We start from the raw sequence: 27863 nt of genomic DNA, 5'->3' as shown, positions 1-27863 counted from the left end.
TACGGTATTAAAAATTTTGGACAAGTCTATAGATCTATTTCGTAGTCATATAATCACATGATTTGCTTTATATTATTTTAATACTGTAATGAAGTACAGTAGGATTTGTGTTTCGAGAAAGAAAGGTTGCGGTCAAATTATTAACAAAAGTAAACAAAAGTCCATCAGGGACTCCGTGGAGTCGAGAAAGGTACACGGCTGCTGTCTGGTGCTGCTAGGCATTTATTGATCAAGATGTTTTATTGTATTGATTTATAATGATTCTATTGTTCGTGACTAATCAAGTTCTAAGTGGAGGTATAAAGTGCTGCTCAAGATACTTCGTCATCTCATGTCCAGTATAATGATTAAGATAGTATACAATGCAGTTTTAGTAGTTGACCCATACAGATAAGTCCGTCATAATTCACAATCGTTAAGTCGTCGGTCAATTGTCAAAGTCGTTGTGTGTTTATTCGTTGAGATAGCAGTAAGATAAGATGTTACGCGCGCGCGCGTTTAATCCCGTCGAGGTGAAATGTGACAATGAAAACGCCATAGAATTATTATTTTCGCGCGTTACGTAGAGTTTACCAGTGTGTAATACTAGTTAACACTGGGTGTACACTGAGTGTAAGTGTAAGTTTCATATACAAGCCGTTGAATATTTCCAATTTTGAGTGTATCGTGAGCATGTTTTACAGTGCGATTGCTCGGTACTAGTATGTTTGTGTATATATATATATATATCATTTGTGGAGTATGGTGTAAGTAATGTTTTTGGTTGGAGTGCAGTGGTTATATGTATGAGAAAAGATATATGGTCATTTTAGTAACTCACATAAATCAGAACTTGAGCTCATTTGTGGCAAAATTAAGCTCACACCAATCAAGTGTATCATGCTTGAATTGCAATTCTCGTAAGGCAATTTTCAATATATTCTTAAACCCGTTTGTCGGAGTATTAAAACTTATCTTACTTGATGTTTGTCGACAGCTGTTCCACATGTAGGATGATTGGTAGATGAATTGTGAGGATGGTTGTGATGTAATGAAATAATCCTCTCGTCGTGGTGACCTGTTAAATGATGAGTACAGTGATAATGGTTCCTCTAACTTATTAATTTTGAATAGTTCTAAGAGACAAGTGTACTTGTACAGATTGTGGACCGTCAACAACCTGTGGGTTTTAAACAAGGGCTTGGAGTGTTCTTTTTGGTAAAAGTCCACCCCCAGTCTTTGCTTATCAACAGGTCGTGTTCGGGCACACGTTTTAAACTTCTCTAGGTAAGCTTCTCTTTCCCCAAACAGAATTCTTATACACTTTTTCTGTGTTTTAAAGATAGGTTCAAGTCGGTTATTACTAATACCACCCCACACAGATATTCCAAATCCTAAATGTGATTCAAATAGAGTATGATATAAATCCTTATAATACTGCTTTGGGACAATGTGTCGTATTCTGCACAGCTTTCCTACTTCGCATTTAAGTTTTGAGTTAAGTGACTGCGTATGTGATTTCCAGTTAAGTTGGTCGTCAATAATAACGCCTAGAAATTTAGCTTCTTGAACTCTTTTAATAACTACATTATTTAAAGTTAGTATGTTCTCGTCATTTTCTACTTCCTCTTTGGCCCGTGAGGGTTTAAAATGAATAAAACAACATTTCTTAATGTTAATATGTAATAAGTTTAGTTTCATATACTTGTACACAAATGATAGAACTTCATTTCCTTTTTCGTATAGTCTTTTGACACATGTGTCTTCTATAAATATGTTAGTGTCGTCGGCAAATAGTATAAACTTTCCTATAATTGATGAGTTACGGATGTCATTAATATAAATAATAAAAAGTAAGGGACCAAGACAGCTCCCCTGCGGCACTCCATAGACTACTGGAAGTTTCTCGGATTCTTCACCTAATACCGAGACATACTGGTATCTGTTCGACAGGTAACTTGCTATAAGGTTATTTGCATTTCCACGGATTCCATAATTTTCTAACTTATGCAGTAACTTTTCATGTGATATTGTATCAAAGGCTTTACTAAGATCAATAAATATTCCAAGAACGTGTTGTTTTTTCTTGAGGCAAGATTCTACGTGGTTCACTGAGTAATTTAGGGCATAACTGGTCGAGTGATTTTTACGGAATCCGTACTGGTTTTCATATAAGGAGTTCTGTGAATGAAAGAAGCTGTATAATCTATTGAATATAATCTTTTCAAATATTTTACCAAACACAGCTAGCGTTGATACAGGTCTATAGTTTTCAAGGAGTTCCTGGTTATCTTTCTTGTAAATGGGACTAATCCTTCCAACTTTAAGGTCATCTGGAAATATGCCATCTTTCATACATTCGTTATACAGTACAGTGAGTAAAGGAGTAACTATTTTAGAGGACTGCTTAATTACATGAATCGGTATGTCACTTGCCTTGCCATTTTTAAGTTCAGATATGATTTTGCTAACCTCGTCTGTTGTGCAGTCATGCATGTAAATGCTGGAAGTGTTTGAAAGCGGTAGATAATCATAGAAACTAGGTATACTGTTTATGTTAATTTGTCCAAGATCATTGTAAGCGGTATTTAGGTCAGAGGCTAATGATACAAAATATTTATTGAATTCGTTTGCTATGATCCTTCTATTTGTTATCTTAACGTTGTCTATGGTGAACAGCGGCTTTATTTCACGCCGCCGTTTACCTCTTATACGATTTATTAGTTCCCAGGTCTTTTTACTATCACCGCTATTTTCAGCAAATTTACCAGAGAAGTATTCTGTTTTCACAGTTTGACGTGTTTTCTTTAGGACTTTTCTGTATTCTTTGTAGATAAGGTAGCGACTACGTTTTAGTGAGCATTCAGGGCACTGGCAAATGCCGCCCTTGTTATCAGTTTCCCCGAGTTTACATTTTCTATTTCTTATCTCAACCCAATTTTCGTACAGTTTATGCTGATTATTAATTGAGCAAATGAGACCGGGAGTTATCCAAGGGTTAACCTGAACAGTTCTCTTAGAGGTTTTCGGGGTCTCTAGTTTAAACGATTTTTCGACGCAGTTTTTGTAAGTGTCATGGAATTCAGTAAAGTTGTGGATTGTTTTAGTTTTAAGCTCATCTTCAAGATCCACTAGGAAGCCGTTAACATTTGATTGACAGAAGTCGTAATATTGTTTAAAAGAAGTTTTTTCAGAGTTGACTTCAACATTCCAGTTAAATGTGTTAAAAATAGGTGAGTGATGAGTTATTCGTTCTTTTAGGGTGCCTGAAGTAATCACATTCTCAATATCGTTAGTAATAATGTTATCTATGCAGGATGCTTTACAGCCTGGTTTTTCGTGGGTAACAATAGATATTAACGGACAAAATCCTTTACTGAATAATATTTCTTCATATTTTTGAACATTTTTGTTATCTTTATCATGAAGATCGATATTAAAGTCTCCAGCTAGATAACTAAACTTCGGCATGTGATCAAGAAGGTTAGAAAGTTCAACTAGAGCTTGGGAAATACAGCCACTTGGTGGACGATACAAAACACCTACATTAACAGGTTGATCTTCGTTACTTAATGATAAGACAAGTATTTCTAGATGTTCTGTGACTTGTGATATATTCTCAATTACAGTAGCATTTAATTTATCGTCAACATAAAGGGCTACTCCAGTGCCCTTTTGTTTGTAAGGTGCTGTGTCCTGATAGTAACTATTATAACCGTCGAGCTGAAATAGATTGCTTAATTCTTTTCCAGTGTTGGTTTCAGCTAGGGCTATTACGGAGAATTTTGTTTTGTACCTACAGGTTTCAATGGCAAGGTTGTCAAAATTTGATTTATTTCCATCAATATTTTGAAAGAGAATAGATGATTGTTTCTTTACTTGGTTGCAGAGAATATTTGTAAGGTCAGATGCAGTGTATGAGTTACAATCATTTAAAGTATTTGAGATTTTGGTTGTGTATTCGTCTAGGTTGTTGTCGTCGTCGTCATTGTCAGTGAGTAGTTTAAATGGGTTGTATTTAACCTTGTCTAAATGGATACAACGAGTACAGTAAAACTCATTAGATTGGCTATTTGGATTTGATTTGCGATAGCATTTATGGTGCATTATGCAGTCACAGTGAAAACATTCAACTATTGTTTGGCCGATGACTATGTTCTTAGAACAGACAGGACATACCTCCTTAATGAGGGGAGTCATGGTTGGTAACCATCCACGTGACCCTGACTAGCAGCAGCAGGAACAACAGGACCAGTTTCTCTTCCAGCAGTCGCATCCCTGTAGGATCTATCGTCTACCCTTGTGGACCTCCTCTTCCTTTTGTCGATACCACCGTTAATCCTGAGAAGAACAGTGTTACGAATAAATTGACCTAACTTTGCTAGTCCCCTCCAGTTGAGGTGAAGGAAGTCCGGTTTTTGGTATTTGTTGAGGTCGCGAGAGAGAGGGCGGTCAAGGAGACCATCCCTATCACAGAACTCATCAAATCCATCCACATAACTGACACCAAAATTGGACGGGAGCAGCCTACATCGAATCAAACTGTTAAAGTATATAAGCTTTCTATTTAAATCAGCACGTTTAGAAGGAATTGTTGGACAAACATATACATGCACACCCGGATTAATAGATTGTATCTGGGCAATTTTTGAAACTAGATGGTTGTAGAGGCTTTTTAAAAAATGCGCTAATCGTCTTCTGCTGCAATGTGTTTTCAACATCTTTAAAACTAGAAGGAAGCAACACTTGTATACACGTAAAAGGTTTCGCAACATGATACAGTAGCACCGAAAACACATTTTGTTTGAGCGCTCGATTTTCATAGTATAGTGTAAATCAACGAAAATATGCGTGGCTCCAGAATATTTTTTATTCACTTAAAAGATGTTTTTGATCATCAAAACATCAAATATGTTTAAATTAAGCTTTTTGATTACAATCGGTAAACGCCCATTGCCCATGACATTACATTAAAGTACCAAAAATTATAAAACTTGTTTTGTAGGTTTAAAACGAACCAAAACGCGCACAGAGTTGGAACAAGTATTTTATGTTTTACAGATATTACCGGTTAAAACATTTAATTTAATGTTTAAAGCACTTTTTTAGATTTTAAACCGAACAATTTTTAAAATGTAAATGGTTAAAAGTATTTTGATTGCTGCTTTTTACGTAGGAAAGCTTTTAAAAAGTTTTATATGCCGACAAATATTTGCTAAAGATTTTATTTTCTACCCTCGTTCTTAAAATTGTTTACCATTTTTATTAAATTTGATTTATTTTCTTGGTTTATTTTACTGGGCCGCGTTCAGCCTGTCATTCCACCTAATTTCTATTTTGTTAATGAACATAATAGCCTGGGGTCCCTAGGTAAGGTTTATTCATTTTTGAGGGTGTTTAATCGCATATGTTGACAATTATCATTGTTTTATGTTTTGCTTTAACTACAATTCAAAACCGTAGCGCTTGCGCAGTAGCGCGCGCCGCCCTCATTCGTTTTACTTCTTTGTTCTGTTTCTCAACAAGAGAAGTGAGTCAAAGACCAGCAAATTGGGTAATAATTTGAAATTTGAAATTGAATAAATAAAAAATAATGAAATTATTTATCAGGAATTTGGTCACATGGCCAATTCCATGTACTGTAAAGCCAAAGATAAAGACCCAACATGTTTCTTCTGTGCAGGAAGCCACAAGTCGAAAGATTGTAATAACAAGAGTGAAAATAATGTAAAAAAGATAAAGTGCTCTAACTGCGCCAAAAGTAGTAAACACTCGGAGAAGAACTCAGCAAAGACCCATAAAGCCTCTGATAACCTATGTCCCTCGTATGTAAGAGAACGGACTGGAATAATGAATAGAACAGCAGGATGTGAGAATGCAAAAAACTGGTACATACAGAAGACAAAGGAGACCAAACTACGCCTAGGAAGAGTTTAAGGATTGGAACGTTCAATGTTAGATCCCTAGTGAACAAAACAGTCGGAGTGTTAGAGCATCTTCAAGAAGTTGATTGTGACATCTGTTTTGTACAAGAAACCTTCTTTCGTGATGGAAACACAGCTAAGATAAAGGAGATCAAAGACCTTGGTTGGAATATACTCTCGGATCCAAGAAAACACAGAGGAGGAGGAGGTATAGCTATGCTATTTCGTAATGTGCTCCAGTTAAAGTGTAATAGTAAGGTCATGAAGTACAAATCCTTCCAAGTGATGGAATCACTGCTACAATCTCAACAAGATATTGTGAGACTTGTGAACTTATATCGGCCTCCTTATACCAAGAAGGCTCGGTACACGGAGTGTGCCTTTTTAGAAGAATTCGAAGACTACCTTAAAGACCTCACAGTCAAACCTGGCTTCCCCATCATTGCTGGAGATTTCAACTTTCACATGGAAAAGCCTGAAGAACACTACCCAAAGAAGCTCTACCAACTCCTGGAGGAGTATGATCTATACCAACACGTTCCCCTTGAACCAACCCATGACCAAGGTGGAACCCTAGATCTTGTTGTGACTAACCGATCCTTCAAGGAAAAACTGACTTCATTCGAAATCTGTCCCTCTAGAACCAAATCTGACCACTTCCTTGTCCTCTTCGATGCAGACATCAAGACAAAGACCAAAGAAGACGCAAAATTCATGAACTACAGAAACTTTAATTTAATTGATACAGAACAGTTTAAAGAAGATATTTTAATTTCAAAACTGACAAACTTCCCTAAAGACATGTCTCCGAATGATGCTGTTGTCCTTTACAACACCGTGCTCACTCAGTTAATGGATAAACACTGTCCTTACATAAAAAAGAAGATTACTAAGAAGCCAATGCCTTGGTTAGACCTGGAACTTCGTATTCTCAGGCGAAAGAGAAGAACTGCTGAACGTGCGTGGAGAAAAGATAAAGTTGATGATATAGACAGTGCAAGATCTGAGTACCTGATATCGGATTATGTTAAGCTAAGAGATGAGTTTTCCCGACTAGAGTTTGTCAAAAGATGCGCTCACCACAAAACCTCTCTTAGGTCCTCTTCAGGGGTACTAAAGCGTTGTACAAAAAAGTCAACAGGCTTTTAGGAAATGACACCCAAAACCTTCCAAACTACAAGGATCCTGTGAAACTGTCAGAAGATTTCAAAGATTTCTTCGCTGAAAAAAAAACCATCAGACAAGCCATTGAGAAGGAAGGAAAAGACAAAGACAAAAACAAAGACAAAGACAAAGACAAAGACAAAGACAAAGACAAAGACAAAGACAAAGACAAAGACAAAGACAAAGACAAAAGCAAAGACAAAAGCAAAGACAAAGACAAAGATGTAAACAAAGACAAAGACAAAGATGTAAACAAAGACAAAGACAAAGACAAAGACAAATACAAAGACAAAGACAAAGACAAAGACAAAGACAAAGACAAAGACAAAGATAAAGACAAAGATCCTGTTCTTGATAAAGACTGCATCTTTGATAATTTCTCTGAGATAACAGCTGATGAACTCAAAGACCTGGTATCAAAGATGTCCAACAAGTTCTGCTGCTTGGATCCGATCCCAGCATTTCTCTTAAAAAACTGTGTCGATGAACTAACACCCTTTTTACTTCATGTATTGAACTCATCCTTGAAGACTGGAGTCTTCCCCTCAGATATGAAGAAAGCAGTCATCAAACCGACTTTGAAGAAGGAAAATGCTGATGTTGATATTCTCAGTAACTATCGACCAGTGTCTAACCTTTCTGCCTTCTCTAAGATCCTAGAGAGAATTGTACTAAACCAGCTTAATGTCCATCTAACGAACCATAGCCTTTACTCAAAAGTCCAATCTGGATATCGCCCTAATCATAGCTGTGAAACATTACTTGTTAGAATGTGTGATGATCTAAACAAAGAAATTGAAGCTGGGAATGTTGTTATAGTTGTACTTCTCGACTTAAGTGCAGCATTTGATACCATTGACCACACAGTCTTATTGGAAAAGCTTATGAAGGACTATGGAATTACTGGAAGTGCACTGCAATGGATAAAGTCCTACCTTGAGAAAAGACACTTCTGTGTTAAGATTGATGATACTCTTTCATCTTTCTTGGAGCTGCTGTTTGGAGTTCCCCAGGGATCACTCTTGGGGCCTATTCTTTTCATCCTTTATATCAAAGCTCTCCAGAAAATTGCGACCAAATATGGTCTTGATATACAGCTCTATGCAGATGATTCTCAACTGTACATCTCATTTAAACCAAACCGTGTGGTACAGTTCATTGATGTCCAAGACAGAACAAACAAATGTCTTGCAGAGATAAAAGCATGGATGGTGAACAACTACATGAAACTGAACGAAACAAAGACAGAACTACTGGTGTTAGGAAAGAGCCATGTTCTAAAAAAGTGTGAACTCAGTGTCAGACTGCAATTTGGAAGCACTGAAATTCTGCCTACGGAGTGTAAAGGAGACAGCTGGAAGAGTCTGGGTGTCAAATTTGATGAAACTCTAAATATGGAAAGACAGATCAATAATGTCAAAAGGAAATGCAGCTGGACAATGATGAATCTAAGAACCATTGGTCGTTACCTTGATGAAGGCATTAAATTGATGCTGGTGAAACAACTGGTCATATCTAAATTAGACTACTGTAATTCTCTTTACATGAATCTACCCAAGACCAGATTGAACAAACTTAGATGAACCCTTAATGGGGCAGTTCGTTTCATCTATAACATAGAAGAGAAGACCACGGACTTGGTTCCCTTCTATAAGAAGGCCCACATACTCCCTATAGACCAACGAATCTTCTTTAAAGTTTGTCTTTTAACCCACAAATCAGTTCACGGTACTGCACCTGATTACCTCAAAGCACTACTGGATGTGGATGTAGTGGATAAAGAACTCTCAAACACCATGACCATGACCAGGTCGAAGAGACCTGATGACCATCTCATGCTCAAGGTACCAAAGAATAAAAGATCCAAAATTGATGACAGACGTTTCTCAAGCCATGCACCGATTGCATGGAACTCTCTTCCCCTGATGTTGAGATGTATCACTGATACCAACTGTTTCAAGCGAATGTTAAAGAATCATTTATATAATCAGTTCTGATGTTTTTCTTTCCATTGTCTTCACTTTGCAAGACACATTGGCTTTTATTTTTTACCGCACTCCATTTTATGCCTTGATCTCTTACTTACTTGGATCTGATTCTTTCTTGATTGATTATGTCACTGTACTAACCTTTATTATACCTACATGTACTGTATGGTTTCTGCTTCTATTTAGTTTAGTGTGGTTTACAATAAAAGTTGTTTTAATTTTTTCTTTGCCTTATGCTGAGTTATACTTTAGTTCACTTTTTACACTTTTGCTCACATCACTCACAGTCAGCCGCTCTGACATGGTTAACCACCTTCCTTGTGTTGTTGGTTAATCATATGAGCGGGATATAAATACCTCATTTCATTTCATTTCATTTCATCCATAATAGTTATTATGTTATGACTGATGACACCAAAACTTATTAGTTCATCGGTGTCTACTCAAACAGATCACTGTAAATGAATTGTGTTTTGATTGGCAACTGCTAGATCGGACTTCTCTGGTATAGTATATTTGTTATTGAAGTATGAATATTTGAACTTACTATGTAGTAGTAAGTAGTGAGTAATATAAACTAAAATCTTTGCTTCACCAAAAATCTTTGTTTTACTAACGGGAGTCACATAACTCACTTTTCTTGTCCAGCTATCAGCTATTGTTAGCCCTAGAAGCGTTTTGATCCCTCATACCTACCTCCTAGAATTGCCTATTCCTAAGAATATAGAAAACTTATCCTGTCTTACTAAAATAAGTCACTGGCCACAGTATGAAAACTTTTGTTTAAACTAAATTTCACCATGGCCTGATCAGCATAGAAAACTATGCTGATCAGGCCATGGCAGAACACAATAAGCAATGTGAACAAACATGTAATGGTAAACGTCCAACCTAAACAATATAATTAATTGAATAAATTGATGAAAGCAAGCTTCTAAATTCGGGATAGCCTGTGGCAGGCAACGCCCGATTCTAATGCTTCTACAGACCTACACAAGTGCAAGTAAGTAGGTAAATATTTCATGCTAGGCCAGTGGCGTAACTTAGGGCCCCGCAGACCCCGCTGTGCAGGGGGCGCCGTATAAGGGGGGCGCAATTTTCCTGAATTTTTGGCCCTTTCACTAAAAAAAAACGCCTTATTTGTGTATTTTCCTGTCCAATTTAGCGTTCGGTGGACGCGAAAAATTATTTGGGGTACCCTTTTTTGCTTCAGGGGGGTGCAAAAAGCTGTAGGGGAGGGGGGGGGCGAGAAAAAAAGTACCCGACCTTTATTTTTTTTTTTTTTTTAGGGACACAAAAAATTTTAGGGGGGGGGGGCACTTTTCGTCACTGAGCGGGGGGCGCCAACAGGCAAAGTTACGCCACTGTGCTAGGCATGTGGCACCCATTACGGTAACCATCCATTGAGTTTTTGCCTTGTAATTTGTGAAAGAGTGCTAGATAAAAGATTGAGACTCTTCCTGGACATTGAAGGAACTCTTGATGAAGATCAAGAAGGTTTCATTGGAGGGAGATCAACAACGCGATATCTTTTCAGAATGCTGGCTAACCTTCAGGGGGCTGTACTCTCACCTCTCCTCTTCATCCTATACATAGCAGACATGACACACAACACCCCGGAAGAAGTAAAAAGATATCTAAGCTGCTACAAATTTGCTGATGACGGTACACTTATGATTTCCTTCGAGAACATCTCCGGATGCCATGAAAAAATGCAGATGGTTTGTGACCACCTCAGCAAGTGGTGCATCAAGAACAAGCTAGTAGTGAACTGTGATACGAATAAAACGGAGGCCATAATCTTGAAAACTGCAGCTTATACTGAAGAACAGAAACCTGCAGAATTATGTATTAATGGGAAAAGCATCAACTACGTCCAAAGCACAAAGGTCCTTGGGGTAATAGTAGATGAAGACCTCAATTTCAAGAAACATGCGTCTCAAAAACTTAAAGAATGCAAAAGAAAGTGGGGATTAATAACAAAATCAACTAACCGCAACTACGGTCTAAACGTTTACAGCCTCACTCTCCTCCTTAAAACATTGGTCCTCACTAAACTGTTCTATGCAGCACCTAATTGGCTTCACAAGTGTCTCAATCAATTTAAAAGCTTCTGGAATAAAATCATTCTAAAAATATCTGGATCAGTCCTGAATCCACAAAGGGAATTAACCGAACTTGCTCTCCACCTCCCACCACTGGATGTGCAACTCGAAGCTCTTTCGGTTAAATTCATGTGCAAAGTACTCACACAAGGTGACAACCTCTCAGCTACACTCTACCAAGTTGACGAAAGCAGAATACCAAGCTTTCATATCTTAACAATGTCACTGAAAAAGTACTTCCTTTGGAAAGAAAATAAGTCACACGGAACCAGAATGATAGACCTAACGCAGCAACATTTCAAGGATCTGGCCTATTACACTCAGGCAGACATAATGAGCTACAAAAATAAGATCTGGATTGACAGCATCGAAACAAATCTGCAATGCAGAACTGTCAGTAACAACAAGGAGACCAAGATACTTGGTGTGATCACAAAGATCAAAAACAGTGGGCTGCTCCTAGACAAAAACAACTTCTTATTCGGGCACAACACGAGTAAAAATCTGGACAGCCGAATAATGGACTACATTCACGGCAGCTCACCACTCTTTGCGAATATCCAAAAGATCATGGGTGGTGACAGTGGTGAGGCCTGTCGTTTCTGCAACAGCTTCGATGATTCTCCTGTACACCAGCTCCTATTGTGTCTGGAGGTGCAAGACACCAGTTACTTGCAGCTAAAAGAAGAGCTGGGTGGGGCTGACTCACATTCCTATCTAGATGAAGTGTTAACAAAAAGCAGCACACAAAAAGCATTCATTAGAAGAGTCGAATTTCTTTGGGGTCAAAATGATGCTCTCCAGGATTTATCCAACTAAACTAGAAAGATTATAAAATAAAGACTCTGCAAACATCTCAGAGAAATAACACCACCGTAAAGATTAAAGAGGGAGGATCCTGGACCCCGAAATCCACCACTTTTCTGTACTTTCAGAGGTACCAATGTGGCAGGAAACCAGGGCTCATGCTGCCGCTGAGCTAAAGCAGTAGAGGCCAGAGGGGATGGCGGCTTCTCTAGGATCTAACACGTCCTGAAGCAGACCAACACTATGTCCCAACGCACTGGTGTTGGGATGTCTGCCCCCGGTGCCTGTCCGGGTCAATAAAGCAGTCAAGCATCATGTATGTTATGTTGAGCATTCTCAACCAACAAATGTGGGAACTCCCACAAAACACCAAAACAGATCTAAAGAGACACTTAACAACATTGGAAAAATAGACTGCAATTTGTTTATATAATTTATAAAGCGTATATTATTGCCCACGTTAAGGGGCCTGTTAATAATTTATTAAATTATTAGCTATTTTAGATTTAATAATAATAATAATGTAATTGAATAAATTAAATTAGTAAAATTTTGGTTTAAAAAGAGAAATTGGATCCCCTTGAAAGTTAAACAAAAATGTTAGTAAAACAAAATTTAAAGGTCATTACAATGAATAACCTGGAAAAGTGTCAGACAGTATATATATATACAATAAAGTAATTCAAGTGTTGCAATTGGCAGAGCACAATACAGAGGTAACGGAAATTGTCCACTGCTACCAATATTATATAATATGAAATATCAACAATCAGATATAATATACACATCTACTCCATCATAGGGGCAGGGATGAGGTTATAAGAGACTTCTGATAGTGGTGTCTCATATTTGCTGTCCATTTTTTTCCCTCTGTACCCTCGTAGAGCTATAAGTGTGGTTCTTAACATAGCGAATCTTATTCTTATCCTTACATGAATAATGATATCATAATAAATATAAGTAGACATCCGATAATAAACTTGTTAGGTCCAGTACAACCCAAGATGTCGGCCGACTAACAAAATAAAGAAAGCTAGCATGTTCATAGTTTTTCAAACGAGCATTATATACGGAAATAGCTTTAATTCTATGTCATATTAAAAACTTTACATCATTTTTGAGAAACAAAAATAAATTTTATCAAATTTAAATGATATCAACAGTCAGAACTGATTGGCAGAACAGAGTATATTAAAAGAATTTATCTATACCTCTTTTGCTGCTTAGGCGCGGCACCCGCTTGACTCACATGTTATACAGCGTGTAGCTACACAGCGCCGAAAATGATAGTGAAGATAATTTTTTTAAAGTCTTCAATCAAAAATCATATGATTCACATGATGGAATGAGATTGAAAGGAATAAAGCCCACGTGAGATCCTCTTTTACTGATTTCCCCTGACACCCTTACATCTTACTTCAAGTAAACTAAATTGCGGTTTAACCCCTTATGGAAAGTTTAAAATATGATTAAAGGAATGCATAATACAATTTTTGATTCATTCATATTCCGTTTCCCTTGAATGAATTCCATCAGGCAGTTTCTTTATGAGGGATGTAATTATAGCATTATGAACACTGACTTTTCAATTCAATAAATATCTTATAATCAGTGAATCTGCACACAGACTCAAATTAATCCATCTTAACTTGAAATGTTCGTTAGATTAAGACACCATGGTAGAACAAGACGTTTCTGCAGATGCTGTACCTGCTGTGGACTTCAACATCGATGGTATCCTCAAGAAGATGCTTAAACTGTTCAACAACCCTTCTGCCCCAGTGTGTAAAAACTTATCAATAGATTTAAAATACATATCCAATTAATTCCAATTTCCTTTTTTTTTAATAAATTGTGATATTGTCTCAAAATTTCTATTATTCCGTTGACCACCACTTTTATTATAGGTAGTATTAGGTACAGTAACGGCTAACCACAAATATTTTCAGCTTGAAATGCCGGAATCTCAGCTGAGAAAACTGTGTATGGCAGCACGTGATGTGATCATGTCGCAACCAGTCCTTCCTGAGCTCTCTGCACCTGTCAACATCTGCGGTGATATCCACGGTTAGTCTTAGTTACTACTCAGTTACTCTTAGTTAATCTGCATCATTGTCAATATAATGACTAGCTATGAACTATGCATGCACCAGTGGCGTAACGAAGGGCCCCACTGACCCCACTGTGTGGGGTGGGGGTGCCATCTTAGGGGGGTGCAAAATTGTTGTTTGAATGTGGGACAATTTGGAAAAACTTAACTGAGGTACTAGCAAAACTGCACGTTTTGCTCAAGAAACACACTTTTTTAGAGCTTTTACCGGCTTATCCTCTAAAATCACCTAATTTGTTCAATTTTAGGGAGGGGCGCCAAAAGGGGAGGGGGCGCCAACAGGGGGGCGCATTTTCGGCAGGGGGCACCAACAGGCAACGTTACGCCACTGGCATGCACGCACTTGAGAAGGTCAATTTTTGTGCATTTGGATTATAGTTCAATTGGTACATTGAACATATTTAAATGATAAGACATTTTTATAAAGTGAAATGATCCAAGTTTTCAATTATCAGGACAGTTCGAGGACTTCATAGAGCAGATGAAGATAGTTGGAATTCCTCCCCATCAGAGCTATTTGTTTCTGGGGGATTACGTCGACAGGTACATTTATAATATTTATTCTTAAAATTGGATGCAGTTTTATTAGGTACGGGCTCATTTTTAGTTAGCATTGTGTCGTAGTAGGATATGTTTAGGATACACAAATTTACTAGAAATCATTATGCCATTATACTGTATCTAACCATCCCTCTAGACATCTTACACAAGATACAATACTATAAAAATCCCTTTATCTGATTTCAATAGTAGCATGATTATTATAAACATCTATAACTCCTAAATATCGTGCACACTTGAGACGGTACATTCCTCTTTTTCATTATCATTTGTCAAGCACATTTTTCTGAGACTCTACTGTTTTCTGTACAGTTCTAATAGAGCTCCACTGCTGTGGTCAGACAGTGGTTAAACGTTGAGAATGTTTCTCAAAATACACTTTCTCCCGCTATCTTGCTATCGTAAAAAACTGTGTTTTAAAGAACTTTTACAGCGTATTCTTAGATGTGATGTAATTCTCGCCGTAGTTACAAATGTTGTACAGCACAGAACGAGCATTTGCTAAGCAGTTGTTTATCAGACACTAATTCGGACATACCATGCACGTCCGATTTTACATAAACAAGAACATTGTTAAACTGTAGAAGCTTTAACTTTTTTGCATGGCAAAAATCTATATTGCACTTGATAATACGGCGATAGAACAAACGATTTTAAGAAGTAATTCTTCATATTAAGATATTATTCCGACAATATATATTCTGTGTTCTTAGTCAAAATCCACATTGTATCATCAATTATCATAAGGCTAGTGTCCCAGTCAGTCATTCAAATGGAAATTGTTTTAGCCAACCTTATAGTACTAATTATTTTTCCTATTCCTCTGGCAGAGCCATCATGTGGTCTGTGTCAAGAGTTTACACAACATTCCTGACTGGCCATTGACCAAGGACGGTATTAAACAAAAATATTTGGCAATATTTATATAAATAAAATAGTTATGCTGATCTCTACTCTGCATGCATAATCTTGTGATCCTCTGGGGAATCATTGGATATTATCGACATACGAACATTAGTAGTCGCTGCTTATTGAGATGCCGACAGATACTACTGCTGGTACTAAAGTGATTATATAACATGATAGTAAGTAAAACGCGAGGAGTCGAGTGATAATATAACAATTATTTTCTCATTTTCAGGGGGAAACGATCGTTGGAGACAATTTGTTTGCTGTTCGCTTTTAAAGTCAAGTATCCAGACAACATCTTTCTTCTGCGCGGCAATCACGAGTGTGCTTCAATTAATAGGTTAGTGTGAAATAATTAACAGTTCAATGCGCTTCTAATTGCTATTGATAGGGAAGTATGCTTCAATTAATAAGTGTACTCCGACCAATAGAAATAGTAAGAATGTGTATTATAATTATTGGGTGGGTGAGATCCATTCTTCAGTTAAAATAGAGTTGATTAATCCGTTTTATATTTGTGCTGCTGCAATGATTTTCTAATTTATCATCTCTGTGTGAGTTTTGTCTAGATTCAGTCAGCTAATCCGTCCTGAAATAGCAGCATTGTTTTATCACAATGGCAAATACCGTTTAGGGAGTTAAAAAGAAAAGAATAATCCGATTAGAGTTTGTACAACGACATTCTGATCCAATAGAAACGACATCCTTTTGTTTGCTAAAAACAATTTGTTACATACCAAGCTGCTAGCAGCAGCGTGCTTGTGATTCCATTACACCAGCCGTAATTGATGTACTAACTCTAAAGTCTCAGTTGTTTCGCATCGAGCAACTGTGCAGGAGTACAATCCATGCAATGTAAAGGAGTACAAATCGTGTACCCAAAAATATATAGTGACCAGAGTTATGTGTGGTATTGTGTTGATAATGAAGACTGAAGAGAGAGAAAGAGAGAATGAAGCGTGTCATGATCGAACTGTAACGTTGGAATGCATGCGGAGTGTTTTTAGTTGTTGTTTTGTCAAACTCCTCCAATGCTAATTACTGGCTTTTAGAAACTGCAATCATCATGTATAATATTATTTCGTCATGTTATGCCGGTGTTTTAAGAGAAAATAACATAGTGATTCTTCGGAATTTCGCTGGATTGTACAACTTTCGTCTTGGTAGATTCCAAACACAAGGAAATTTTCCTTCTGGTTGGTAATATACTCAATGATGGAAGTATAGTGTATTGGCTATGCCCCGCTTACTAGTTTAGCTCTTTCTAGTCCCCTGCTACACGGCATGTAAACAGGGATTGGCTAGTTAGAGGCGGTCCGTGTAGGCCTTACACTGTGCTTTCAGCAATACTCATAGTATGTGCATAATTGTATAATTATTATTTCGACTTATAATTGTTATACTACTGAGAAATAATCATCGAGTTAATTATCAAGCTCCCTATTTTTTTTCTCTAATGCTGCTTCTTTGTATGCAGCTAATAGCACTAGATTAATGAAATGGGCTGAAAAAATTCAGTGCCGTCAAAACTATAGCTATATAATAGTATATATAATATGCGAATTTCGAAGAACTTTCTTTATGACGTAGGTACATAGTAAATGTGTTGACTTTCCTGTCAGGGCTGCAAAATTTTGCCCAGCGTGCTTCTTTTGGCCGAGCGCCAAAAGTAGTGATCTTTGAATCGGGGGTTGATTTTATTTCTATCAAACGCGTTTCTCAAATTACTTCTTACTTTTTATATAGTGCATGACGTCTTTCTGAAGATAGAGTGGGAACAATAACAACAATTGTACCTTGAATTGTATCTACAACAATTGTACTTTTATATCTACAACAGCTCAGTTCGAATGACTGTTCAGTGTTCATCATGTTTGTTTGTTTCTTGTTGTGGGTTGTAAATACGAACCGGAAACAACATAAATTAAGTAGGGACTTTAAATATTCTGATTATGTACATCCATGACAATTTAATAACTTGTGTAATTTCTGTAGTATGATAATTGGAAATCAATTTGTTTTTAGTTCTATTGCTTCTTCAATTAGTACAGTTTTATTGCACTTCTTCCAACAATCACGTACAAATGTTATTTGTTTTTTATATTTTAATACTAAACAAACTAGATATAATAACACAATATTATGTACTAGTAAAACTAAACATTGTTTCTCCCAGGATATACGGATTTTACGATGAGTGCAAGAGGCGCTATAACATCAAGATATGGAAAACATTTACCGACGTCTTCAACTGCCTACCCTTAGGTATGTATATTTATTATCAAACTTTACATAAATCTGAAGAAGTTAAAAATAAACATCCCAAAGATCTGATAAGTCTAGTATAAGTACATGTAACAACGAAATTGAATATAGAGTTATATTGATTATTCTGTCATTATTTGATTCAAGAATCTATCATGTAAAATCACGTCATTCGTAACAACGTCTTATTCAATTATTTAAACCTTTTGTAACACTGTAACAAACATGAAACAATAGGCATTCTAGAAAACCGTAAAACGGTGTCCCCAATCACATTAACCAACCTAAGATAATGTATTTTGTTCGCAACATTCGACAGGCCCACACAAGTCTTACACTTACATGATGAATTGTGGTCAGGGCGCTGTTCAAGTTGTCACATTGTAAAAGATTCTTTATTAACTTTTTAACTCATTCTCTGGGTCAATTGCACGTTAAGAAGTATATTTTGTGGTATAAGTATCGAGACGTTTACTAACCAATTATCTTTATCGGGTTCTTTTGATGATTCAGACATCAAAGAAAAGAACTGAAGATTACAATTTGTAAATTGCATCTCAATGTCATTATTATATGCTTCACAATGGACTATAATTATAGACACTAATTTCCGCGACTTACGAAAAGTTGTATATGAGTAAACGAGACATTTCGTGAAAATTTCAAGCCAGATGTGGGAATATAATCATAAAATTAGATTCTCAAACCTTCAAATACCAAGAACTGTAATCGAGCTCGACCCATCCAACACCTTCACTTTTCTTATAATTAAGTTACAAGAGAATAGAAATTCTTAAGTCTCTAAATTAATCAAGTTATGCGCACATAATTAGCTATTGTATGAAGAATTAAAGGTCCGTATTTTAGACGAATGAAACAGTATTTTATTCAACTATTATCATTGATGTGATTGGGTAATTTGGAGAATCCCGAATCATCCCATCTTCAAAGTTTAAAAGGTAAAGTTTACAATGAGAATTACAATGAAGTAGCTACGTACTTATAATAAATCCGATAAGTGTTTTAGCTTGGGGGGGGGGGGGGGGGGGGGGCACCGGCGCGGGGATGGGCCGGCTGGGGTGAGCTAGAGATCCAAGAACATTGAACAACACAAAATATAACGGAGATACAGAATCAGCTGGTCCTTTGATAATTTTCTGTATTTTACCAAGTAAAACCGGGTCTAATGTATTGTGTATACGTAGTATGTTCAATGAAAGCTGGCCGCTGATCTTGCAATATCCTACGGTGGTGTTCGTGGTATTCAGTAAATATTATGAAAATATGTTAAATATGTTAAAAATTCCCTTCGGCGGCGCTGGTAGAGAACACAATATGCTTTATGCTCAGTGGTCTATATTCTATAACCTGGTCTGGTGTATTGCAATTGATAGTAAATATTATGAATAATATGTTTGATATTTTATTATGTTAAAAATTCCCAACAGCGGCGTTGGTAGAGAACACAATATTTTGTATGCACGGCGGTCTGTCGCCTGACCTGTTAGACCCACGTGATCTGAACAAGATAGAAAGACCGCTGGATATCCCCAACAAAGGTGTCTTGTGTGACCTACTCTGGAGTGACCCTGACCCGGTGAGATTCCTTCCCTTTATATGTTAATTCTGAAAAATTGACATTTCCCGAATTTTCATCAAGTTTTATCTCCGAGTGTTTGCATATTCCGCCCTAATTAATAATTTTAAATATTTGTATCATTTGCTCAAAGTAATTTAGTATGTAATCGTAAACCCACTGCATCCTCTGCACGAATTATGCAATATTACAAAGATTCCATGCTATAAATTATGTAACATAATATTACCTTCAGCCTCCGTATTAGGCCCTTATAAACAAAGCACTAATCCAATGTAACAATAACTCCACACTGAAATCCTGGTTTTCATACATTGCACCAGTGTTCGTGCGTGTTGACGTTTTTAAGCGCGCTACTTAACAAATGCATTGTTTGGTTATTGAACTGTGAAATGTGAATGGGTGTAGTTTGAGGAATGTTTAAAAATAGTTTAATTGTTCGCATAATTGCTAATCGGACAAGAGTCCGTGGATTAGAGTACCGGATCAGGCACAATGGATTTATAAATATGTGTACACACAAAATACTGCAGTATTATAAATATTGTGTATTATTATTATGTGTGTGTGTGTGTGTGTGTGTGTGTGTGTGTGTGTGTGTGTGTGTGTGTGTGTGTGTGTGTGTGTGTGTGTGTGTGTGTGTGTGTGTGTGTGTGTGTGTGTGTGTGTGTGTGTGTGTGTGTGTGTGTGTGTGTGTGTGTGTGTGTGTGTGTGTGTGTGTGTGTGTGTGTGTGTGTGTGTGTGTGTGTGTGTGTGTGTGTGTGTGTGTGTGTGTGTGTGTGTGTGTGTGTGTGTGTGTGTGTGTGTGTGTGTGTGTGTGTGTGTGTGTGTGTGTGTGTGTGTGTGTGTGTGTGTGTGTGTGTGTGTGTGTGTGTGTGTGTGTGTGTGTGTGTGTGTGTGTGTGTGTGTGTGTGTGTGTGTGTGTGTGTGTGTGTGTGTGTGTGTGTGTGTGTGTGTGTGTGTGTGTGTGTGTGTGTGTGTGTGTGTGTGTGTGTGTGTGTGTGTGTGTGTGTGTGTGTGTGTGTGTGTGTGTGTGTGTGTGTGTGTGTGTGTGTGTGTGTGTGTGTGTGTGTGTGTGTGTGTGTGTGTGTGTGTGTGTGTGTGTGTGTGTGTGTGTGTGTGTGTGTGTGTGTGTGTGTGTGTGTGTGTGTGTGTGTGTGTGTGTGTGTGTGTGTGTGTGTGTGTGTGTGTGTGTGTGTGTGTGTGTGTGTGTGTGTGTGTGTGTGTGTGTGTGTGTGTGGCATACACTACACATTGGCTAGTTACAGTAGTTACAGTTTACACAGTGCACACCACAATAAACCTCAGCTCCGAGACTCTCACTAACAGTTACTAGTTACACTTTACAGTTACTAGTTACACTTTACAGTTACTAGTTACACTTTACAGTTACTAGTTACAGTTCCTAGCTACTAGTTACTAATTACAAGTTACTTCCTGCTGGTATCTGACTAACATTTAAAACTCTTAACAGGATATAGTGGGATTTGGTGATAATGACAGGGGTGTCAGCTTCACGTTTGGAGCTAACGAAGTCAGCAAGTTTCTAAAACGGAACAATCTTAGTCTCATAGTCAGAGCTCATCAGGTAAATACCAATCTTATCTTTTTAGATAGTTTATTTTTAATAGTTAGAGGTAAATAGACATGTTTATAGTTAGTTGGTTAAATGAGACCCGGACGTTTATAGTTAGAACTTATCAGGTAAAATGTAAATACCTGCATTATATACTACCTTATCTCTAGTTATATTTACTCGTTATCTGCATACCAGTTAGCATTCCTTACTTCAAAGAGAGGACGTATTATAGATCTCACTAATGACCACGTACTGATCCATGTAATGTACATTGTACAGTTAGTTCGTTTAATGAGAGGACGTGTTTTAGTTCGACTTCATCACGTAAATGCACATTGCACATACCTCTTTACTAGTCGCTATTATCATTGATTATACTAGCTTAAGCTATGATAATAGTTAACTGTATATAATAATTTCACTAATGAGTCGTTCTAGTTTTCCAAAATTGATCGATACTAGCATGCACCTAACATAAGTATAAGTATAATGATAAGTATTGAAACCATTGAAATTAATGGGTAAAAGTTCCGTTTCACGATCATGGCAAAAAATTTTACCATTTATCTTTGCTAGTTACAAATTTACTTTATGCTATTCAACCCTATTCATACACTGGTGAGGCTGTTTTCTGAGAATGAGGGGATAAATTCCGAGAACTTCAATAAATCTACTATTTAGCCTACTATTTAGGCTATTGTTTAAAATAGTGATCAACCCGTTAACCACTAAACTACTTATTACCACCCCGGCAGTAATAGCTGCAGTGCAGCTAATTTTACCTTTCTAAACATGTTACGATATCAGGTTTAACCAGGAACTTTAAAAGCCCGATTTACCGTGGATTTTAGGGGAAAGAAACAGCCACAGTAAATCAGGGTTTGCGGTAAATCGGGATAAAGATCGTTCACATATAATTATTGGGTGTTCAGGGAAGCATACACACTAATTTGGGCCATTGCCAGGGTGATAACCCCCAATATTACTAGTCTAGATCCGGCTCCTAACCCAGATGATTAGCTGTGGAGTACCTTCTCTAACTCTTGAAAGGAGGCTACGTCCGCTACTAAAACTAACAGGGATCGTAGATGGTGCAGGAATTGGGCACATAACCAAAATGATGCATTTAATCAGATTACCATACTCTCTAGCAATGTATCGAATAATGAACAAGTGGACCCTGAACAATATGTGTGCCACACTCCGTACTTTGATCTTATGATTACATTAGCTGGCGGAACTGGGGTGGCTTTGTGTGGACACATTATAAACACCTTGTGTGGACAAATTATAAACACCTTGTGTGGACAAATTATAAACAGTAAGGTACTGCCAGCACCTTCTGTACATTAGTGTGCAGTGCCAGCTTGGTAATACACATCACGTGACACACACTATATAATACGCACTATTATACGCACTATAATACGCACTATTATACGCACTATAATACGCACTATAATACGCACTATAATACGCACTATTATACGCACTATAATACGCACTATTATACGCACTGTTATATACGCACGATACACAAGCTCATTGAACGCACTATAATACGCACTATTATACGCACTGTTATATACGCACGATACACAAGCTCATTGAACTGTAAAACATTGCATTTTCGTGTTAAAAGCTTTTGTCAGCTCGCTGCGACTGAACTAGGCTCAGTATCTAAATATTATATTAAACGTTCTCTCTCTCTCTCTCTCTCGTGTCATGTTATGTGTATATCTGGTCGCGGTTATTAAACAGTATTACAGTGCTTAGACACGCTGTATGTGACGATGTGTACATCACTTGTCACATATTATCTAGCTATATATTGCGATATTGCTATATATTCCTATTTGCTATATTATATTGCTAAATATTGCTATTTATTGCTTTTTTCTGCTCTGTCAGACTGTCAGAGCTGTCAGAGATGATTCATGATATTTGCTTCAAGTCCTTTGTATGAAAGTTCTCAGAAACACGGAGATTAGTAAGATGTGTTAGTCAGTGTTATCTGTCACAGAGTAGACTAATTCACAGAGGATCTGCTATTACTGTGCAGCAGGTAGTTTCACTACTCTCTAGAATAAGAACATTAGCGCCCTCTCTCTCTGTACGCTGTAGGCCTGTAGTGCACATCATCCCATTATATTGGAGCAGTGATCTGGATGTGAACTATATGTGTTATAACACGTGACAGTGATGCTGGCTTTTGATTGGTCAATGCTGGAAGATTATTGGGTAATTACTGTCACCTGTCAGAAAGCACTTTACAATTCAGCTGATTATATATTGTGACAGCACTATTGAGAAGAAGTAGACACTACTGTGTGACAGATACCATTAGTGAAGTGAGGTACCGTTACACTGTTATGGAACTGTAATGGTACCTCACTTTACCTGAATCACATCATTACTCGAGCTTTAAATGCAGCTGTCTCACCGGAACAATCTCAATTTCTAGATATTATTCTCTCTACTTTTCGTGTGAAGAATTACAGATGGTTTCAAAATGTTGGCCTTTTTTAGGGGTACTTTAAATTTCAATCTATTCGAATACCAAAATAAACCTGGTCCTTGACTCTGCTGCTTAAGACTAGTACCCCATCAAAAGAAGTGTTAATTGCGAACCAAAGTCTAAAGATTACATCACCAGATTACGGAGTGGCTCATCATACGCCCCCGCCCTAAGCATTTCACAATTTCACATAGCATTTCACAATTTCACATGGCATTATGTGCATATGTTTTTCGCTTTCTCACAAAGAACCGATTGCTTCATACCCCCCTGGCCCTAAGCATGCCATTTTGCCACATAAAGAGTGCGGGTGTCATTGTTCCTCTCACTAAGAACTGCCATATATATCATATATGTGACTCGTGTCATAACATTCCACACGGCAGGTCTAAAAGTCTGGTATTCGACCTATCAATGACATGATATGTCATTCGTTTTGTCACGTTCTTCATTCGGCGAGCTTGTCATGTGATGACGTGAAAGAACATATCGAACGCTTTTACAAGCTTCGATGTCGATAAATTATAAGTTTGTTCCGTTCATGTGTGGAGGCAAGTACCTGAGATTAAGGCTGGCCGTTGGTTCAGGATGCTGTTATCCAAACGTTGTACGGTACAGCAGGGACCTACAGAAGCCAACTGATTTGCTCTCTGACAAGACGGGTGGCTTGTACTCAATTTGGCTCATAATCCCGTACTATATATTTAGACATCTGCTTCATCATGAGAAACATCAACACTATTGCAACTCAGTACAGATCCCAGCTCATGAAGAGACTTAACCAGTATAACACAGTTGATACGGCCGGTTTTATTGGATACTTCTATATCACTGAATGTGATATTAGATTCCAAACAGCAGTATTCGAGTTTGCTCCGCACAGTGGATGTTAAAAGCGATTGTGTGAGAAAATAAGACCTTAAACTACGTGATATTTGTTAGACGGTGTCGGTAAAGTGTTCTCGAGGGGGTGCAAACAAAGCCGTACAACATTCCGTAACATAGCCGTACAACATTATACCAACATTTCTGCTGCTCAACAATATCCTCGAGGGTCAAGGTGTAGTGAGTTTATCATCAAGAAAATTCCCACGGGAGTTGCCAGGTTGTCTCGTTGGTCGTCCGTGTAAAGAATGGATCGTATGCATTCCAATAACTTGCCTTGAAGTGCCCTTCAAGTAACCAGCTGAGAGAATTAGAATGATGCTGTTCATTCCACGATCACTGTCTGAAGAACTTGAAATACTTAGTCAATCGAATTGATTCAAAAATTTACAAAATTAATTAAAAATTAATTATTTCATTAACTCTGTTAAAATCGAATATTTACGAAAATCAGAAAAATTCCTACTCTGTCTAATCACGTTCTGGAATCAATTATGAAATTGCCTATTCTAATTAGGAGAACTGAAAAGTTTTATATGATTAACGATTCCACCACGATTACGGAATGGGTAGTCTGTTTTTTGCGTTTAAATTTGAAATTACACGCTCGAAGTTTGACCACCTATTTGGATGTAATAACGCCAGGTTATTTAATGTACTTCGAGCAACTAGTTATTGCAGTGATTTAAATCCAAATAGCATTTACTTGCTGTGTGTGCAATGATTGCAGTTATTACTATCGGCTTCACTTTTTTTGATTATTTGATTACTTTGCGCTATTAAATCTGCAATTTCATGAATAAAAACGTGTTTGAATTAGTGTATGATGTAAAGTAAAGAATTAATCTTAAAATTATTTCAGGTTGTTGAAGATGGTTATGAGTTCTTCTGCAAACGGAAGGTTAGTCTTAACTCTTTACATACGTTTTGATTAAATTAACAATAGGTTCAATAGGTAGGTTCAGTAATTTGTCATTAGAATGTACTAATAACTTATTCCTGGTTGATTAACGAAATGATCGGAGGAAATCAATCAGTGTATGAAATAACTGATAAACATTTGCTAATGAAGACGGAAACTGTTAATTTGAATTTCTTCTCTAAACTTTTTAATTTATAATCGGAATATGTTCATGCAGAATGCTTCACTGTGAAACTTTATTTGAGGAATAAAATATTACTTAAGTGATAATCGACATAAAATCCGATGAAATTTTCAGTAGGCATTATTTTAACAGCTACTGGGCCATGGCCAGCTAGGGTACTGGGTAGTCTTACCCGATCTGTTTTTTCATTACAAATTGCGCGCGAGAACGAGGCGCCAATTCTGTCTCAGTCGTCGTATTTGTTGGAACGCGCGAAGACAAAACAACGATGAAACAGCGTTCGTTTTCCAGCTACTGTAATGTGAAGATGACGACCGGACCGGCCGGCCGGCGGATTTTCTCATTAGCAGTTTTAATTGATGATAGCGCACGAAGGAATTAGCTATTAGATTATTTTTTAGCACTCTCTTCATTTTGGCTTTGATAATAAAACCAAATTAATACCGATTTGCTTCACTGAATCTCAGAGTAGTGTAAGTCAAGCAGTAAAAAAGTAACTCCTTGTCCAATGTCCTGAATTTCTATGATTGTATAACTACAGTCGGCCTCGGTCGGGGAACCAATCTAGATAATAGTTAAATTTACATGGGATGATTTTATTTTCACCCATTGTGCCCAGGCTTACAGTCCATCTTTCAGATGGTTACGTTATTTAGTGCTCCCAATTATTGTGGAGAGTTCGATAATGCAGCCGGTATCCTTACTGTTTCCAAAGATCTGGTGTGCTCCTTCCACATTTACAAGGTATTATCACCCTAATCAAACCCAACATTACACAGTATTTCTTTTATCATTACACTAGATAATGGTCCATTCATCAAGAATTTGTTAAATATGAATCCCGAAACAATGGCTTTTGTGACAAATTGAGTGAGATGGTGATAGTTTTCATCTACCAAACTAGAAATGTTAAGTTCTTGTTCAGACTAATTATATTTCTTAAACACCGTGATAACTTTTCAGCCAAAGCTAGTATCAGTCGTTACGAACAAGAAGAAATGAAACCCTTGAAGTCAAGTGGGACTGACTTATACCCCCTAAACTTACATTCTACGACAGCTTTTCGTAAAGCGAACTGATTCGTTAGATACTGTCTAGTAATAAGAGACTGTAGTTATGTGAAGTGACGTGTATTGGACAAAACGCGTACTATTCAGACTTATGATTTGTCAGAAATTCAGCAGTAAAACATCTTGTTACATTGGAAAGTATTAATAATTCCACATTGCTCTCTGATCTTACATGTTGGTGTGGTCTTACTCCTGACCTCGGCATTGATAGTTAATTAATTGATATTAGACCATCCAATTCGATAGGAACACGCGATTAGTTAAAATATTAATGTAGTGACTGCTAGCTTCAGTTTTAGGACCTACGCAAGGAGCATTGGTGTTCTTTATAACGGACAGCCGATTGTCAATTCAGAAGTGAGAAAAGTGTACATAGATAGTATATAACTTGAATTTTATGTAATATAAAAATACATTTTGTACTTTGTGTGTAACTGTTAATTTTGTTAGTTCTTTTTTACCCTTATTATTGTACATAGAAAATGTATAAGACCAAGCATTGACGATCCCCTTCGGTACGACCTTGTTTGAAAATTAATTTAATATATTGATATATTTATTTAATCCGAAATTTTTGTTTCATTTTGATAGAAGCTACATAATATTCATAGCTGATCGGAACAGATAAAACAAGGAAAATGCTTTTATTTGTGCGAAACGTGATTGCAAAAACAATACAATCTCACTTTAGAAAACAACCGAGATGAAATCACATAAATGCAAGCCTTTTTCCTGCCCAAAACGGCAAAATTATTGGCCCGTCTATTCACATTTTGCAAATAACCATCCATGTACAATTTGTATATCAATATTATTTAACGTTATCTTAGGATAAATTTTAAACCACAAATAAACCAACAATCTATTGAACCCCAGATCTAAAGATTGAGACCAGCCCATCAAATACCATCATCAATTTTTCTTATCATATCAGGTGCATGGTCAAGCAAATTTTGGCTGCACGAAAGAAAAAAATTAAATAACTAAATATACAATAATGGGAGGGCATAATAAAATGCGTTCTGGGAATCAAACACCCGACAAAGTTTTGTTGAGGCTAGTTGTCCAGACAACCAGTGTATTAGAAGGACAGCGGGTGATTGCCACAGCGGGTCTAGCTGTACAAATCGTCCTCCTCCTCGTCGGCGGGAGCTGGGGTTGCCGATGAGTCACCTCCAGCGGCGGGCATCCTGAAAGTAGCGTCGTTAGAACTTGAAATAGTCCGAGAAATTGGTTATGATTATCTTGGAGAGTTTCTGCGAGGTAGAAAGACAAAAATTAGCACGATTAAGTTTA

At 37.2% G+C, this 27863-nt stretch overlaps 3 protein-coding genes across 3 annotated transcripts in view; 1 reads left to right on the top strand and 2 right to left on the bottom strand.

Annotated features, from left to right (window-relative positions):
• Positions 1 to 27863, bottom strand: part of LOC134816899 (eukaryotic translation initiation factor 3 subunit B-like) — a 73872-nt gene that overhangs the window by 21614 nt on the left and 24395 nt on the right. The window lies entirely within an intron of this gene.
• Positions 220 to 27138, top strand: LOC134816905 (serine/threonine-protein phosphatase alpha-2 isoform-like). The gene is made up of 11 exons (XM_063825922.1): positions 220 to 229; positions 13632 to 13748; positions 13917 to 14034; positions 14533 to 14620; positions 15780 to 15887; positions 17724 to 17812; positions 19261 to 19409; positions 20884 to 20997; positions 25254 to 25292; positions 26137 to 26241; positions 26461 to 27138. Exons 2-11 carry the CDS (start codon positions 13644 to 13646, stop codon positions 26497 to 26499), a joined length of 954 nt encoding a protein of 317 aa, XP_063681992.1. The 5' UTR covers positions 220 to 229; positions 13632 to 13643; the 3' UTR covers positions 26500 to 27138.
• Positions 27210 to 27863, bottom strand: part of LOC134816898 (transitional endoplasmic reticulum ATPase-like) — a 94770-nt gene continuing 94116 nt past the window's right edge. Inside the window, exon 14 of the mRNA XM_063825902.1 lies at positions 27210 to 27757. Coding sequence (XP_063681972.1) covers positions 27682 to 27757 — 76 coding nt within the window. The 3' untranslated portion in view covers positions 27210 to 27681. The remainder of the gene's footprint in view (positions 27758 to 27863) is intronic.

Source organism: Bolinopsis microptera, chromosome 6 (assembly GCF_026151205.1).
Source record: "Bolinopsis microptera isolate Bmic1 chromosome 6, MBARI_Bmic_1.0, whole genome shotgun sequence".
NCBI lineage: Eukaryota > Metazoa > Ctenophora > Tentaculata > Lobata > Bolinopsidae > Bolinopsis > Bolinopsis microptera.
The sequence above is the reverse complement of the archived record's forward strand: the minus strand, read 5'-3'. Positions and strand labels throughout refer to the sequence as shown.